This window comes from Bufo gargarizans, chromosome 2 (assembly GCF_014858855.1).
Source record: "Bufo gargarizans isolate SCDJY-AF-19 chromosome 2, ASM1485885v1, whole genome shotgun sequence".
Taxonomy (NCBI): Eukaryota; Metazoa; Chordata; class Amphibia; order Anura; family Bufonidae; genus Bufo; species Bufo gargarizans.
This window is the reverse complement of record NC_058081.1, coordinates 240,894,498-240,914,044: the sequence shown is the minus strand read 5'-3', so window position 1 is coordinate 240,914,044 and position 19,547 is coordinate 240,894,498. Positions and strand designations below refer to the sequence as shown.

The 19,547-nt window shown below is 39.1% G+C and overlaps 1 protein-coding gene across 5 annotated transcripts in view; it reads right to left on the bottom strand.

Annotated features, from left to right (window-relative positions):
* Window positions 1–298: 298 nt before the first annotated feature.
* MAGI2 (membrane associated guanylate kinase, WW and PDZ domain containing 2) overlaps window positions 299–19,547 on the bottom strand; it is a 974,764-nt gene continuing 955,515 nt past the window's right edge. For all 5 annotated transcript variants that reach the window (XM_044280134.1, XM_044280136.1, XM_044280135.1 and 2 more), the window contains one exon: window positions 299–3,286. In XM_044280134.1, the coding sequence (XP_044136069.1) occupies window positions 2,499–3,286 (788 nt within the window). In that variant the 3' untranslated portion in view covers window positions 299–2,498. The remainder of the gene's footprint in view (window positions 3,287–19,547) is intronic.

Here is a 19,547-nt window from a genome sequence, read left to right as displayed (position 1 = left end):
CAGGCGGACACCAAAACAACTTTTTTTTTCATGTCCGTGGATCCTCCAAAAATCAAGGAAGACCCACGGACGAAAAAACGGTCACGGATCACTGACCAACGGAACCCCGTTTTGCGGACAGTGAAAAAATACTGTCGTGTGCATGAGGCCTAATAGGGTGAAGTAAAGTGACCACTATGATCAAAACTCTTTTATTTAACAATATTTTTGTTTGTGAAGTTCTTTCCATATTTTGGTGTGTACAACCAATGACATATCCATTCAGAAAAGACCATTAACCATCTTTAAGATTTTTGGATATATATTTTATTTGACAGTGTTTTAGAATATCATACAGTAAACAAGATTTATGTAAAAGTTAATTTAACCGTAGTGGTGCATTTCATAAAAATAGTTGCTCACTTACAGCCTTTCTGTGACTATTAATACATGGAATTATATTTATAGAGATACAGCTGTACAAGGTAAATTCACAGCTAACACTACACAGAATTATCATCTGGAATGGGGTTTAGATGATGGGTTGTTCTCAGACATTATCTGTTATAGCTGTGTAAAGCAGTTACTTTGCTGGTAATTGCAATACACTCTGCATCATAGACTTTAGTATGTTCTTTTATGTAGTGTTTCCTTTTATTACCAACTTGGTCACATATGGAAAATGAGAAATATTGGGACGTGCACTTACACTACAGAAGCATTTTACAAAACTGGATTAGGCAAGATAATGGTGATTGCCTAATATGAGAGCACAAGCAAGGTGGGCATGAACATCAGTAAAATGCTCTGTATTTGTGCTTTATTGTTATGGATGGTGATTTACTTATCTTTAAAGCTGCAAATTCAATTATCACCCAAATGCTCCTTGTTTTCATAGACTTATACAGATGGAACATTAAACATTTGATGCACCCCTTATTAAAACAGGACTAGGAGATGTCCAAGAACAGGGACAGACTGGGATGTCATTATAAAAATTGCACATCTGATTAAAAGCATAGTTAGAAGTGAAATGAAATGCACCCTCAACTCTTCTCAAACATCCCTCTAATATATATATATATTTTTTTTTTAAATTTCTTAGATATTTACTGATAATACTTTCATGAAAATAGGCTTCTCAATAAACTGCTCTCGGTTGCAATATAAATATAGCAAACCTTTTGAAAGTGCAGATGCGAATTTATAATTCTCCTCCAAAAGTAGGTCATGGAATCCAGATACAGCATGTGGTATGGTGGAGTGTAAGGCAATAGGGGAAACCTTTTACTTTTCTTTAGTATCTATAATTGGCAACCTGAATGTATGACTTCACACGTTTTTTTAAATCCATTGTGCATTGGGAATATGCAATTTATAGAAGGCATACTGTTAAATTATACCTGAGGCTCCCCTATGTTGATATTTTTAAGCGACTGTGTTTATGGTATGGGCTATACAAGGTGCTAGTATTGCTTATAATGCACGGTCTGAAAATAAGTTAAGCTGAAGATTAGCATGCTGTATAACCTAAACGTCATTCTATCATTCGTACCCATGAAACTAGAGCAGACTTAATGTAAAACACTGGGAGATTTTTGGATTTTTCACAATCTTTCACTTAGTTTTGCTCAAATGAAGTCTTTTCCAACAGTGCAGTTTACTTTAATTTTTTTTTTCCTGGGATGACTACTACTGCTTCTTCCATACATGAGAGCTACTATGTACTGTTAATACAATACATGTACACTTAAACATGTACAAATGTACACACTGAACTCCAGTTTAATTTCCTTTGAAATGTACAGAAATATGGGTTATTCACAGAACATGGCATTTTTATGGAGCCACATCAGTCAGTACACTAACTGTCCAAGTTAACAGGCAGCACACACTCCTACCTACATATGCTGCATGAATCAGGCGGGTTAATGAAGATATGTTCCTACTGAACACATTATGGTCTGCAGATTCAAAGCTTCAGAGAAATATCTTAACCCCTGTCTAGATATGTTGATAGCAATATATTTACATTACCATTGTCGAATTACAAGGCATAATTCGTTTTTCTCCTTCATCTTACTCAGTGCAGTTTGATTTAAGGCGATGTTCCAGTTTGTGATTGCTCTATATTTGTCCTTTGCTACAGACAACACTGGAGTGGATCCCATATCCTTCATACAGTGAAAAAAAATATAATAAAGCTAAACTGCACTGTCTGCCTCTGGTGTACTCCTTGCTGTTTTGGTTCTTCCTTAGCTGGTAGGCCCAGAGATGTAAGACCTGTGAGCTCCAGGTACCGATGTACAGTTGCTTCTTTATACTGGTTAGACATTGTGCACAACCTTAAAGAAATACAAAATATATGCTCCTGGTCCCAGATGCACTTGTGTAGGTAAATACATGTGAAAATTAAAATAAATAAAAAGAAAAATTAAAATTAAATTATTTGAGATAGAAGGTAAGAAAAATGTTCCAAGTGTACGTGAAACAAGTAAAGGGAACAGTCACATTTTCAGTTATCTGCTCATGGCTGAAGTGCCAGATTTCAAGGTGCTAGGTAGCTTATCAGAGCCAGGAATTTTCCATGGTCCTGGTGAGACAGTTGCTTTCCGAGGTGCAGTGTTAGCGCTGCGGGTGCTGCTAGGATGTAGGTGAATTTCCTTTTGGAATTCACTGCATTTAGCTTCAGCATCTCTCTCATCTTGGTTCATGGTACCTGCTCGAGAGGTGGACATATTGCTACTGTACACCTTTGATACCCCACCTGAATCTGACCTGCTCTGCTCAAGAGCAGTCACTGATTTTTTATCACTGGCTGCATCCTTAAATATGTCTTTTGTACAGAAGTTTCCTTCTCTGCTTGCTTCAGTGGACCCGGAGATCCGACTTCCACTATCACTGACTGCAGAGTATCCGCACTCTCCCATTTCACCAACATTTTTCACTGTCATTTTCCCTACAGAAATGGTCTTGCCACTATCTGATTTTTTCGGCTTGCCTTCTTGAAACTCTTTTTTGAAAATCTCTTCCCGTCTTGACCTATCTACTTTCTTTGGACTTGCTGATCTCTCCCTTGACTCTCCAAGCCTTTTCTTTTTATGACCATTTGCGGTATGCTCCTTTGGTTTTCCCACATCTTGTTCCCTGTAGATATCCCATGCTGGCTCTGGGTGTATCTGGTGAGTAGGGTCAGAGGGCAAGGCTGAATGTGATGAAGATAATGGTGCAATCATGTCTTCAAGAGAAAGGGCTACTTCCGGCCCTGGGGAGGTGGCAGAGGGTGCACTCCAGGTGTTTGGTTCGTCTGTGTAAAATAAAAAAATATATAAGCATGTATAATAGTGCTGTTCCATTCCCTTTACTAAGAAAATATATACAACTCTATTAACATACATCACAATAAGCAACCACAACAAAACTTCACAACTAAGAGCACAAAAGCACAAAGCTTGAAAATGACCTTAGTAACATTCTGAAAGTTATGTCATACTGTAAGCCAAATGTTTAAATAAAAGTGTAAAGAAATATGATGTAAAATGTATTAAAAAGAAACAGAATTTAGGGATTCTTTAGAAGACATTTAGTGCAGATGAACTGGGTGTTGAAAAGTCAAATATTGCAAACATTGTAAAGAACCTAATAATATATCTATTAAAAGTTAATTCAAAAATACAAGATTGGAAATTCTCAGCAATTTTGCCCTGATCTTATTAAAAAGTAATCACTATATCTTCTTGGGCAGCATTATATTATGTGAGTACAGCTACAGTTTGAATCACTTGGGCATATTCTTTGGATTTGAAGACAAACATAGGTGGGCATTTATCAAGGCATATTCTTCACTGTTCTTAATTTCCCCTGCACAGTCGGAGAATATGCTTAATATATGCTAAAGTGCAGGCCCCATCATAGATTAGGCGCATCCTCCAGTAGCCTGTAATCTATGAAGGTCTCCTAGCTGTTACAGATTTCGGTCTTCATTCATGCCAGAAAACTCACGTGTTTCCTTCCCGACCTCGCCACATCCCCTTTTCAGAAAGTGGTGAAGGCAGCATAAAATTCCACTTGCAACAGAATGTTGTTGTAGTGGCATTTAAAAAGTTGCAAACTTAGTGTTTGAGACTTTTTTTTAAGGCATATAGTGGGGGAATGCAAAATTCCCCCATAGTCTAACTCTTAAAGTAGTTTCCTGGGTGTTTAATATTGATGACATATCCTCAGGATAGGTCATCAATGTGTTATCAGTGGGGGTCGCTGTTTCAAGAGGCTGCAGTGTTCCAGTGAGTGGTGTGGTGTCTTCCTAGGCCAGTGATGCCATGTTCTTTGGTTACATAAACTAGGAGTAGCGCAGAGCTGCAATACCAAGTACAGGCACTATCCAATAGACAGTACTATGCTTTATAAACTGCAAGGAGGCTCAGTGCTCATTGGACCACCAATACATCTTCAAACAGCTGATCGGAATCGGTGCCAAGAGCCTCACAGATCAGATATTTAGATAGGTCATCAATATTAAACACCCAGAAACCCCCTTTAAGGCAACACTAAAATTACTCATGAGATACTGTAGATTTATCTTGAGTTCACTGTGGTTCTCCAATCTTGAACAGAAACTGCTTAAAATAGCATCATGATATCTGTAGACGTTGAGTGCATTTTGACATTGTGACATCAAATGTTTTCACCAATTAGGAGATTTGTTGGGAGGTTGAATGCACATTGGGAAGTCATTCAAATATGCAATAGTGAATATTTCAAACAAATAAAACTTTTATGGACCAAACACCAAAAAGGATGAAAAAATATACTGGAATGAAAATGGATGTATTAGTTGGTAATAAGGCTTAAAGGGGTTATCAAGGCTTTTACTATTGATAACCTATCTTCGGAATAGGTCATCAATATTAGATTGGCGCGGGGGTCCGACATCCGAAATCCCAATGATCAGCTGTAGGAGGAGATGGCACACGCAGTGTGCACGTGATGTCTCCCTTCTCTCTTCCTGTCCGTTGTTGTGGTCTATAGTTTTTGTGAACAGGAAGAGAGACGGGATACGGCACATGCGCACTGCGGGCACGTCTCCTCATACAGCTGTATAGCGAAGAAGGACTGGCACTCACTTTCTTGATGATATGAAGAGATGTTTATTCAAGACATAATAGCATCATCAGTGACTCGTTTCCGCTCAAGCCTGAGCCTTTTTCAAACTGCAGTTTGGAAAAGGCTCAGGCTTGAGCCAAAACTAGTCACTGACGATGCTATTATGCCTTGAATAAACGTCTCTTCATATCATCAAGAAAGTGAGTGACGGTCCTTCTTCGCTATATACTAGTGGTAAGCCTTCCCTGGACGCATGCACCATGTGCAAACCGCAGTGCCGACCGATCTTTTTCAAATCCTCATACAGCTGATCGGATGGGGTGCCGAGTATCAGACCCCCGCCGATCTGATATTGATGACCTATTCTGAGGATAGGTCATCAATAGTAAAAGCATGGACAACCCCTTTAACCATGTTGGTATGCATAGCATATGTTATGACATTGTAATGCCTCTAAGATTCCATGAAAGGAGTTATATGTAGCGTATCAAATATCTAGCATGGTAAAAACTTGGAAAGGATTATAAGAAATATAAAAAAATAGAAAACAAAAGCATGCATAAATAATGAAAAAGAAAACAACAACCAATAAAGAACAGGACATAATGCTGCTTGCTGCAAGGATTTAATTTGGACATTATACTATAATCAACCAATTTTATAGCTCATTTATATCATCTAAACTGTATGAGTTCTCACTAGAAAAAAATGATGTATACATAACTGGTAAATATGGTTTAAGTCGACTATTTCTCTTTGTTACAACAATTGGATATTATTGTTAGACATTGAGCTTTTATTATAGAATCTAGATGTGACAAATGCAGCAGAAGTCCAGCATAACACTAAAGTAGTCATATTTTATAACTGCATAAAGCTTAGAATTGAACCATTAAACACTTGTTTTGGGCCAATTGTAAGAAAATGCCAAAAAGGCATAAAAGTGAAAAAACAACAGTGCTTTGGTTTAGCGTCTCCGTGGTCAACTCAATAAGCATTAAAATCAGATCAATAAGACCAATTTCATATGACTACAATATGACTATTCAGGGCCTCATGCACATGACTGTATATTTCTTCCCATAGCACACATACCCATACAAGTCAATGGAGCTATTCACAAACCTGTTTTATTCACAGATCTGAGAAGCACACTGCAGGTCCTATTCTTGCAGATGAGAATTACCCTTTCAATTCATTTGTGAGAAAAAATTGAATGCATGTGGAAACTATTCATTTTTCAAGAACCCATTGTTTGTGGTCCAAAAGCAGATACGGCAGTGTTCATGACTGTAAATTGTGTCTACGATACTCAAATACTATGCTTTGTGATTGCTATGTGATACAATATCAGTGCAAAAGAACCACAAGGGGTCCGGATGTTGTGGCTGTACTATGGGCATGTGAAACCAGCCTAACAAAAAACTAAAACAGTATTCACATATTTTTTGCCATTGGAAAAGAACATAATCCAATACAATAGAATAATCCAATACACATGAAATCATGTTCTATAGAGGATTTCTGCATTAGGATAATTAAAAAAGAAGCATTCGGCAACAAAATTCTTGAAATTATTCCTCCATCTTGCAAAGAAATTTCTACAATACATGAGAAGCTTTATATCAGCTGACTCTTGAGACATCATAGTCCACAACACCTCAGGCTTTAATATCAAGCATTACTTGTAAAACCTTAACAAGATTGTGGCAGATTCATCAAAAAAACACTATCTACAAGAACAGTGATACTGAATATATCTGTATGTTGCAATTACTGCCAGAAATTGACTAATGCACAGTAAACAGAAGCACATGCATGGCAACCATTACCGAAGTTTCATATTTGAAGTCTGTCATCAGCAATATCTCTATGCAACCAAGCATGGTGACAACCTGACCTGATTCCAACTGTGTCATTCTTATAGTGATCCATGGCTTTCTTGCCCCAATGGCACAGCTGGATTCAGGTAAGTGAAGCCTATCTGGCACTATGCTTGGTTGCATAGCAATTTCGTTGATGAAAACTTTTATGGGAAATTATAAATGCAAAAGCTGAATGCAGGGTTGGATGCAAGCCAGCATTCCATACTGTGGAAAATTCCATATTTCTAGGATCTTGCCCACCAGAGTACCAGTGGGTCCTCCGGTGGGCCCAGGTTAATACCATAATGGACTTTAAAGATCCAGGAGTAAAAATCCATTTGGCTGCCTTTGGAGTCATTTGCCACAGGGGTCTATTTCTGTGATTCAAAACCAGTTAAATGTTATTGATAATATAGGGGTTGGGCCTCAAGAATAATGTCCTCTGGTTGGCCCCAGGGGCCCAGTTTGACACTGTTAATTTCCAAAAATTACACATAAAGTTGTTGTTCGACATTACCTTTCTTTTCTAGCCCAAACTTTAGATTATATTCTGAATAGCAGATAAGTGTTCATAGACATTTCTAGAATCGATAGTACAAAACAATTATATGATCGGTTCTTTAATGTATAAAATTGGTCTGCCGATAAGTCAATCTTGTTTATATCTTACTCCATTTTTCTTTTACATGTATTAAAAAGTTTTTTTTTTTTTTTTAACCCCTTAAGGACATAGGGCGTACCGGTACGCCCTATTTCCCGAGTCCTTAAGGACCAAGGGCGTACCGGTACGTCCTAACTTAAAATCTTAATTCCGGCGCCGCTGGGGTTAATCGGAATGGGATTTCGGCTGAAATCATTCAGCCGGCATCCCGTAACAACGCAGGGGGGGGTCATTTGACCCCCCCGTATCGGCGATCGCAGAAAACCGCAGGTCAATTCAGACCTGCGGTTTGCTGCGCTTTTTGCCGTTTCTGATCCCCGCGGTCCCTGACCGCGGGGATCAGAAACTTCAGAGTGCCCGAAATCAATATTGTTAACCCCCCCCTGCACCCCTGCACGATTTGATGGCGGCGGGTGGTGCAGGGGGGGTGTCGCATGCAGTGGGGGCGTTGCGGGAGGCGGGCGGTGCGGCAGGCGGGATCGCGATCCCCCGCCCGCCTCCCATTGCATAATCGTTGGTGTACAGTGGGTATACCAGGGTGCCAGCACATTGCTGGCACCCTGGTATAAACGGCTGACATCGTTGATGCGATGTCAGCCGTTTAACCCTTTCCATACAGCGGTCCGTACGGACCGCTGTATGGAAAAGGTTAACAGTAAGAGGGAGCTCCCTCCCTCTCCGATCGGGGGGCTGCTGTGCCTTTGCAGCCCCCCGATGGGAGAAGGAGAGAGCCCCCAGACAGCCCCCCCAGAACCCCGTCCTTACCCTTCCCCGTCTGCGAAGTTCTGACCATAACTGAGCAGACGGGGAAGGTTCCCATGGCAACAGGACGCCTGATCAGGCGTCCTGCTGTCCATGGTGCTGAACAGATCTGTGCTGAAAGCATAGACCTGTTCAGTGTAAGTAAAATACAGTGCAGAAACCAATATAGGTTCTGTTCTGTATTTTACAGACATCAGACCCACTGGATCTTCAAGAACCAAGTGGGTCTGGGTCAAAAAAATCAAATAAAAAGTGAAAAAAGTTAAGATAAAAAAAAAAAACATTTATCACTGAATAAAAATTAAAAAAATAAAATACACTACACATATTAGGTATCGCCGCGTCCGTAACGACCTGATCTATAAAATGGTCATGTTACTTTCCCCGCACAGTGAACGCCATAAAAATAAAAAAATAAAAACTATGAGAAAATTGAAATTTTGCCCACCTTACTTCCCAAAAAAGGTAATAAAAGTGATCAAAAAAGTCGCATGTACGCCAAAATAGTACCAATCAAACCGTCATCTCATCCCGCAAAAAATGAGACCCTACTCAAGATAATCGCCCAAAAACTGAAAAAACTATGGCTCTTAGACTATGGAAACACTAAAACATGATTTTTTTTGGTTTCAAAAATAAAATCATTGTGTAAAATGTACATAAATAAAAATAAAGTATACATATTAGGTATCGCCGCGTCCGTATCGACCGGCTCTATATAAATATCACATGACCTAACCCCTCAGGTGACCACCGTAAAAAAAAAAAAAAAAAAACTGTGTAAAAAAAGCAATTTTTTGCCATCTTACGTCACAAAAAGTGTAATAGCAAGCGATCAAAAAGTCATATGCACCCCAAAATAGTGCCAATCAAACTGTCATCTCACCCCGCAAAAAATTAGACCCTACTCAAGATAATCACCCAAAAACTGAAAAAACTATGGCTCTTAGACTATGGAGACACTAAACAATTTTTTGGTTTTCAAAATGAAGTTATTGTATAAAACTTACATAAATAAAAAAAATTGTATACATATTAGGTATCGCCGCGTCCGTGACAACCTGCTCTATAAAATTACCACGTGATCTAACCTGTCAGATGAATGTTGTAAATAACAAAAAAAAAAAACATGCCAAAAAAGCTATTTCTTGTTACCTTGCCGCACAAAAAGTGTAATATAGAGCAACCAAAAATCATATGTACCCTAAACTAGTACCAACAATACTGCCACCCTATTCCGTACTTTCTAAAATGGGGTCACTTTTTTTGGAGTTTCTACTCTAGGGGTGCATCAGGGGGGCTTCAAATGGGACATGGTGTCAAAAAACCAGTCCAGCAAAATCTGCCTTCCAAAAACCGTATGGCATTCCTTTTCTTCTGCACCCTGCCGTGTGCCCGTACAGTAGTTTAGGACCACATATGGGGTGTTTCTGTAAACTACAGAATCAGGGCCATAAATAATGAGTTTTGTTTGGCTGTTAACCCTTGCTTTGTTACAGGAAAAAAAATATTAAAATGGAAAATCTGCCAAAAAAGTGAAATTTTGAAATTGTATCTCTATTTTCCATTGAATCTTGTGCAACACCTAAAGGGTTAACAAAGTTTGTAAAATCAGTTTTGAATACCTTGAGGGGTGTACTTTCTTAGATGGGGTCACTTTTATGGAGTTTCTACTCTAGGGGGGCATCAGGGGGGCTCCAAATGGGACATGGTGTCAAAAAACCAGTCCAGCAAAATCTGCCTTCCAAAAACCGTATGGCATTCCTTTCCTTCTGCGCCCTGCCGTGTGCCCGTACAGTAGTTTACGACCACATATGGGGTGTTTCTGTAAACTACAGAATCAGGGCCATAAATAATGAGTTTTGTTTGGCTGTTAACCCTTGCTTTGTTACTGGAAAAAAAATATTAAAATGGAAAATCTGCCAAAAAAGTGAAATTTTGAAATTGTATCTCTATTTTCCATTGAATCTTGTGCAACACCTAAAGGGTTAACAAAGTTTGTAAAATCAGTTTTGAATACCTTGAGGGGTGTAGTTTCTTAGATGGGGTCACTTTTATGGAGTTTCTACTCTAGGGGTGCATCAGGGGGGCTTCAAATGGGACATGGTGTCAAAAAAACTGTCCAGCACAATCTGGCTTCCAAAAACCATACGGCGCACCTTTCACTCTACGCCCCGCTGTGTGGCCGTACAGTAGTTTATGGCCACATATGGGGTGTTTCTGTAAACAGTAGAGTCAGGGCAATAAAGATACAGTCTTGTTTGGCTGTTAACCCTTGCTTTGTTAGTGGAAAAAATGGGTTAAAATGGAAAATTAGGCAAAAAAATGAAATTCTCAAATTTCATCCCCATTTGCCAATAACTCTTGTGCAACACCTAAAGGGTTAACGGAGTTTGTAAAATCAGTTTTGAATACCTTGAGGGGTGTAGTTTCTTAGATGGGGTCACTTTTATGGAGTTTCTACTCTAGGGGTGCATCAGGGGGCTTCAAATGGGTCATGGTGTCAAAAAAACTGTCCAGCAAAATCTGGCTTCCAAAAACCATACGGCGCACCTTTCACTCTACGCCCCGCTGTGTGGCCGTACAGTAGTTTATGGCCACATATGGGGTGTTTCTGTAAACAGCAGAGTCAGGGCAATAAAGATACAGTCTTGTTTGGCTGTTAACCCTTGCTTTGTTAGTGGAAAAAATGGGTTAAAATGGAAAATTAGGCAAAAAAATGAAACTCTCAAATTTCATCCCCATTTGCCAATAACTCTTGTGCAACACCTAAAGGGTTAACAAAGTTTGTAAAATCAGTTTTGAATACCTTGAGGGGTGTAGTTTATAGAATGGGGTCATTTTTGGGCGGTTTCTATTATGTAAGCCTCGCAAAGTGACTTCAGAGCTGTAGTGGTCCCTAAAAATTGGGTTTTTGTAAATTTCTGAAAAATTTCAAGATTTGCTTCTAAACTTCTAAGCCTTGTAACATCCCCAAAAAATAAAATATCATTCCCAAAATAATTCAAACATGAAGTAGACATATGGGGAATGTTAAGTCATCACAATTTTTTGGGGTATTACTATGTATTACAGAAGTAGAGAAACTGAAACTTTGAAATTTGCTAATTTTTCCAAATTTTTGGTAAATTAGGTATTTTATTATGCAAAAAAATTAATTTTTTTGACTTTTTTTTACTAGTATCATGAAGTACAATATGTGACGAAAAAACAATCTCAGAATGGCCTGGATAAGTCAAAGCGTTTTAAAGTTATCACCACTTAAAGTGACACTGGTCAGATTTGCAAAAAATGGCCTGGTCCTTAAGGTGAAAATGAGCCCGGTCCTTAAGGGGTTAAAGGCTGTGTACACCTTTGGGAACAATTTTTTATTGATTGCATTTTTACTTGTTTTGGGCTAAAATAATTTTTCAGTTGGTATTTATTACAAATATTGAGCCATTCTGTTCTGTCACAAAGGGGTTAACTGTCTAGCTGTGGAAATCCTACTTTCACTTTGTGCCTGTCATCTAATAACCCATATCTCTAAATTACTAAAAGGTCATAAACCCTTATTTAAACCACATTCTTATCAGTAAGATAACTATGAGTGTTTAGGAGGTCAGAGATCAGAGAAAAGTAGCTGTCAGCTGAGCTACCTGAAGGAACAGAATGAAAATTCCAAGTCTGCTAAAGATCAATTAAAAAAATTTTTTTTAGCTCAAAATAAGTACAATGCAATAATAAAAAAATGTCCCTAAAGGTGTACATAGCCTTTACGTCGTTTTTATGTTTACATAAAATGAGTGATCTTTGCATGGAGTCAGATGCATGAGAGGAAGATTTTATCTCCATCATTACATGGAACATAATCCCATAAATTCAGGAAAAAGCTAATTAAAAAAATTCACGTAAGTAGGATGTGACCGTGGCCCTATATGAACAGTGAGTTACAAACATTTTATTAGAATTTGATATTTAATGTTTTATGTACCGAGCCAATACCAATGCCATCTAGATGTGGTGTATTTACAGCACATGGTCACATACAGTATAATGCTATCTGTAATGATTGTGAAGTTCAAGCATATAAGACAGATTTGTGGAAAACATGAATAATGTGCTACCTACTGAGAAGTAACATGTCTTTTATGAAAATACATATTCTGGAATGACAAATGCATGTCTCTTGTAGAAAAACACTTGACCCAAATAAGGGTTATGGACTTTAAGAAAGACACATATTGTAAAAATGAGAAAATATTTCCAAGGTCTCAGAATGACTATAAAAGCATGTTAAAACTCATCATTATACAAAAAGTATGTAGCCCAAAAGACAAGTAGTAATACTGAGGATACTCGAGTCAAGTATGTAAGACCCCAGTGCAAAACCACCTTATTCTCAAAAATGGTGGTAAAATATATAATGATTGAATTGCTCACAAGTGTGTTATAAATATTTAAAAGTGATGGTCTCTTTTTCCTTAAAGGGGTTGTACAGGATTAGAAAACATGGCTGTTTCATCCAGAAATAATGCTACACCTATCCATGGGTTGTGTCCGATAATGCAGCTTAGTTTCAGTGACTTGGACTAAGCTTCAATACTACAGTCATGGCCAAAAGTTTTAAGAATTACATAAATATTGGAAATTGGAAAAGTTGCTGCTTAAGTTTTTATAATAGCAATTTGCTTATACTCCAGAATGTTATGAAGAGTGATCAGATGAATTGCATAGTCCCTCTTTGCAATGAAAATTAACTTAATCCCCAAAAAACCTTTCCACTGCATTTCATTGCTGTCATTAAAGGACCTACTGAGATAATTTCAGTAAGCATCTTATTAACTCAGGTGAGAATCATCTTATTAACTCAGGTGAGAATGTTGACGAGCACAAGGCTGGAGATCATTGTTAGGCTGATTGGGTTAAAATGGCAGACTTGACCTGTTAAAAGGAGGGTGATGCTTGAAATCATTGTTCTCCCATTGTTAACCATGGTGACCTGCAAAGAAACGCGTGCAGCCATCATTGCGTTGCATAGAAAATGGCTTCACAGGCAAGGATATTGTGGCTACTAAGATTGCACCTCAATCAACAATTTATAGGATCATCAAGAACTTCAAGGAAAGAGGTTCAATTCTTGCTAAGAAGGCTTCAGGGCATCCAAGAAAGTCCAGCAAGCGCCAGGATCGTCTCCTAAAGAGGGTTCAGCTGCAGGATCGGAGTGCCACCAGTGCAGAGCTTGCTCAGGAATGGCAGCAGGCAGGTGTGAGCGCATCTGCATGCACAGTGAGGCGAAGACTTTTGGAAGATGGCCTGGTGTCAAGAAGGGCAGCAAAGAAGCCACTTCTCTCCAAAAAAAACCATCAGGGACAGATTGATCTTTTGCAGAAAATATGGTGAATGGACTGCTGAGGACTGGGGCAAAGTCATATTCTCCGATAAAGCCTCTTTCCGATTGTTTGGGGCATCAGGAAAAAGGCTTGTCCGGAGAAGAAAAGGTGAGCGCTACCTTCAGTCCTGTGTCATGCCAACAGTAAAGCATCCTGAGACCATTCATGTGTGGGGTTGCTTCTCATCCAAGGGAGTGGGCTCACTCACAATTTTGCCCAAAAACACAGCCATGAATAAAGAATGGTACCAAAACACCCTCCAACAGCAACTTCTTCCAACAATCCAACAACAGTTTGGTGAAGAACAATGCATTTTCCAGCATGATGGAGCACCGTGCCATAAGGCAAAAGTGATAACTAAGTGGCTCGGGGACCAAAACGTTGACATTTTGGGTCCATGGCATGGAAACTCCTCAGATCTTAATCCCATTGAGAACTTGTGGTCAATCCTCAAGAGGCGGGTGGACAAACAAAAACCCCCTAATTCTTACAAACTCCAAGAAGTGAATATGAAAGAATGGGTTGCTATCAGTCAGGAATTGGCCCAGAAGTTGATTGAGAGCATGCCCAGTCGAATTGCAGAGGTCCTGAAAAATAAGGGCCAACACTACAAATACTGACTCTTTGCATAAATGTCATGTGATTGTCGATAAAAGCCTTTTCAAAGTATGAAGTGCGTGTAATTATATTTCACTACATCACAGAAACAACTGAAACAAAGATCTAAAAGCGGTTTAGCAGCAAACTTTGTGAAAACTAATATTTGTGTCATTCTCAACTTTTGGCCACGACTGTACACATAACCTGTGGATAAATGTGGCGCTGTTATAAGAAGAAATTAGCCATGTTTTCTAATCATGTACAATCTTTAAGGAAGTATTTTTACAACATAAAAATGAATCCCTATATTGCTGTGCTGCTGCCACATCCAGCAGAGCAGTAACAACAGGGAGGCGGTGGCACCTTCTTAGAGCATGACTAAACCTGGGCATCTCCTCTATATGATTATATATGTACTGCTGGTATAAGTTATACATCTTCTAGTAGTGATATGGACCGTGCTGGTATAAACTGTGGCATCTCCTGTATATACTTCTATATGTACAGCTGGTATAACCTGGGAATCTCCTGTATATAATTATATATGTACAGTTGGTATAAGTTATTCATCTTCTTGTATATAGTGCTATGGATCATGCTGGTATAACCTGGGCATCTCCTGTATATAATTATATATGTACAGTTGGTATAGGTTATACATCTTGTACATAGTGATATGGACCATGCTGATATAACCTGGGTATCTCCTGTATTATACAGGAGATGCTCAGGTTATGGTCATCCATATATATATATATATATATATATATATATATATATTACTTATACCAACTGTACATATATAATTATATATATAAATATATATTAATGTTTTGTGTTATTTATGGTTGCTTTCAACAAGAGATAACTGTAGCTATGCCTAACTGGCATAGTTACATTAATACAGTAGCAGAATTACTAATGGCTTTTTGAAGATAACCATAAGGCTGATGTGGCCCTTGGCAAAAATGAGTTTGACACCCCTGCTCTAAAGTTTTTTCTCATTGAAATCAGAAATGTGCTCTAGAGCTACTTGTGCTACACTAAAGCTGTTTATTGTTTTTTGGCTCATAATATTCTGTTGTGTTACGTCTCTGATGCTTTCTGCTTGCGAATGTATTGAAAGGTCACCCTGTCATGCCACAAAAACACTTGCATAAGTAGTCAAAGCAGCCTTTCTCCAGCTATTTATTATTCAGTACAGATGTGTATGTAAAACACATTTCAATACTCAATTTTGTCCTTGAATAATTTTTACCCATGGCAATGAAACAGCCGGTACATATGGGATCTGAAATTCAACCTATCCAATTTTATGCAGCAATATAATATTAATTCATTATATTAGACAGTTTTCCATGCCAGAAGTTTCAGATATAAAGTTGGTATTACTATAGAATTATAGTTTAGTTGGCAGTGTTTAACAACATAGTGATTGCTACCACAAAAAAAAAAAGATTTTTAAGTACAAAAAGTTTGCTTGATGATTTGGCCTAGCTAAGCAGAAGCTGGAACTATATTGATGACCCTTCCTCCGGATAGGTAATTAATATAAGAGTTGTGAGGGTCGGACACCCGGTACCCCCACTGTTTGTGATAGCTGCTGGCTCTGGAAACATTACAGTGGTTGGAGCAGAAGGCTCAATTCACTGTGCAGCTCAGCTTCTATTCACTTTAAAGATTTACATATAGTTACATGGTACGGGTAAAAAAGACACGGGTCCATCAGGTTCAACCAAGGGATGTGTGGGAATGGAAATTAAGGTAAGAAGAGTGAGAACCAGGCTTCTACACATTTACAGAAGCATTATTAAATTCTAGAAAATCATCTAAGCTTTTTTAAAACCATGCACTATTCCTGTTGTGACCACCTCCTCAGGTAGACTATTCCACAGATTAACCGTTCTAATAGTGAAGAAGTGCTTGCCACCTCTGGAGACTAAACTTTTTCTTCTCCAGACGGAGGCAGTGCCCCCTTGTCTTTTGAGAGGATTTTACATGGAACAGATTTTCAATATATATTTTGAATAATTCATTTACATAAGTTGATCATGTCCCCCCCCTTAGATGTCTCTTCTCAAGACTAAATAATGTAATGTAATTATTTTCGTCTGTCCTCATAACCAAGACCCTTTATGCCCCTTGTCAGTTTAGTCGCTCTCCTTTGTACTTTTTCCTTCTTCTGGGTATCCTTTCTATGAACAGGTGACTCAGAACTGAACTGCATATTTGGGATGAGGCTGTGCCAAGGCTTTGCCAAGTTGCAATATAACATGTCTGCCCTACAAGTCCAGGGCTTGTGTAATACATAATACATGACAATATTCAGCTTGCCATTACATAGTAACATAGTTTGTAAGGCTTAAAAAAGGCTGAACATAGACATACGTACTACATAGCTTGGTGTCTTCTTCAAAAATAGAAACAATGCTATTAATCCATACTTTATATCATTAATAAATAATTTATATAATAGGGAAGTCAGCACTTAACCTTGGAGTACACCACTTATAAATGGGGACCGTTTAGAATGGGACATAACTCTCTGGATACGATCCTTCATCCAGTTTTCTATAACTAAAAACTACTGTCTAAGCCTATAAGCCTTATTTTACCTATTGCCTGTGAGGTATGGTGTGAAATACCTTTGCAAAGTTCAAGAACACTACATCCACAGCCACCCCTCTGTCCAGGCTTTTACTCCTCATAAAAACAAATCAGGTTAGTCTGACAACTACTGTCCTTGGTTGTGACTGGTTATCACTTATTATATTAACAGTCATATACTCCTATATACAGTCCCTTAAGAGTCCTTCAATCATTTTTCACACAATTGAAGTTAAATGTACTGGCCTATAATTACTTGGAGAAGACCTGGAGTCCTTTTTGAATATGAGCACCACATTTGCCTTGTGCCAGTTACTTAGCACTGTACCAGTACCTAGAGAATCTCTAAAAATTATTAACAGGGGCACAGCAATAACTGAACTGAGTTTTTCAGAACTTTTGGCTGTAGCCCATCTGAACCCAGAAGCTTGTTCACTTTTACCTTATTTAACTTAGTCTGGACTATGTCTCTTTAGCCAATTTAGTATATAACTGTATGTATATATACACCATTTACATCAGCGCCTTTCTCTTCTTTTGTATATACAGAGCTAAAAAAATAAACATTTACTAACTCTGCCTTTTCCTGATCTTCAGTGACCACCTCGCTATTATGTGTGAATGGGCTAAAACTGTACAAGTTTTCAGCTTCTTGATAAAAACTACTGTTCACATACACCGACAGAGATCTTATAACAAGCAAGTCAATGAGACACAACATATAACAATTGTTTCAGAATTTTTACATAAAAAGTACCTATCATTTGTAAAAACTTTTGACATGTCACTATAGCGATCTGGGTCTGGATGCAGGTACTGAGACCCCCACTAACCGATAAAATCAAAGGGCAAAGGCAATCAGCTGAGCAGTGTGTCCCTTCATCAGGGGCAGATTGGCCATAGACCTTACAGGGAAATTTCCTGGTGGGCCGATGCCCAGGGGACCACCCAAGCCCTCCTGTTGGCCACAGGCCAGGTACATAATGATCTGTATTACTGTCCTCAAGACGGTGATACAGTTGGATAATGTGGCAAGGGGAGCAGTATTTTGTGCTGTGCTGTGGTATTTGATTCTGCTGGGGCAGTATTTTCTGCTGCACTAATTGACAAGGAAAAGGACAGCATACTGCTACAAATGGATCTGGATAGATTGGAGGCTTGGGCAGAGAAGTGGCAGATGAGGTTTAACTCTGACAAATTTAAGGTTATTCACATGAGAAGGAATAATGAAAGTCACCCGTACATACTAAATGGTAAAACACATGGAAAAGGACCTAGAAATTTTTGTGAACAGCAAACTATAACTGTAAAAACCACTGTCAGGGAGCTGCTGCCAAGGCCAATAAGATAATGGGTTGCATCAACCGGGGCATAGATGCCCACAATGAGAACATAGTCCTACCACTTTACAAATCACTGGTCAGACCACACATGGAGTACTGTGTACAGTTCGGGTCTCCTGTGAACAAGGCAGACATAGCAGAGCTGGAGAGGGTTCAGAGGAGCGCAACTAAAGTAATTATGGGAATGAGGGAACTACAGTACCCTGAAAGATTATCAAAATTAGGGTTATTCACTTTAGAAAAAAGACTGAGGGAGATATTATGTATAAATAGAAAACGTATTTTTCGCCATATAAGACGCACCTGCCCATAAGACGCACCTAGGTTTTTGAGGAGGAAAATAAGAAAAAAAATATTTTTAACCAAAAGGTGTGCTTTTGGTGGGTTTTGGACTAATGGTAGTCTGTGGATGACACTATTATGGGGGGGGGGGGGGGGGGGTCTGTAGATGGCACTGTTATGGGGGGATCTGTGGATGGCACAGCTATGGGGATCTGTGGATGGCACTCTTATAGGGGATCTCTGGATGGCACTGTTATGGGGATCTCTGGATGGCACTGTTATGGGGATCTCTGGATGGCACTGTTATGGGGATGTCTGGATGGCACTGTGATGGGGGGATCTGTGGATGACACATATATAGTATCTTATGCTATCCACAGATCCCCCCATAACAGTGTCCCTGCAGTGTAAATTATCCCCAATACAGGGGCTGGGGGCCAGCATCTGGATTAGGAATGACAGCGGGGACCGATGCAGTCTCTGTATTCTAATACAACGGCCCTGTTCACTGTTGTATAATCTTATCTAACCTGTAGGCATTGTTAAGATATAATAGTCATGTGTAATGCAGCTGTATTAATTACAACATTAAGTTTCGTAGCAGAGAGGAGGGAGGAGGCAGGGCGGGAGGGGGGGCGGGCGGCGCGTCACTGACTATGTCACGCGCCTGTGCCGCCTGCTTCATTCATAAAGTGGGTGGCGCAGGCGCGTGACGTAGTGAGTGCCTCCTCCCTGCTATGTAACCTAATGTTGTAAATAATACAGCTGGATTACACATGATTATTATATCTTAACAATGCAGGTTAGATAAGATTATACTACAGTGAACAGGGCCGGTGTATTAGAATACAGGGACTGCACAGGTCCCCGCTGTCATTCCTAATCCAGATGCTGGCCCCCTGCCCCTCCTCCCTCTTAGTTGATACACCTGCCGACTCCGCTGTGCAGCAGCGCAGCGGCTGTGTATCATTGT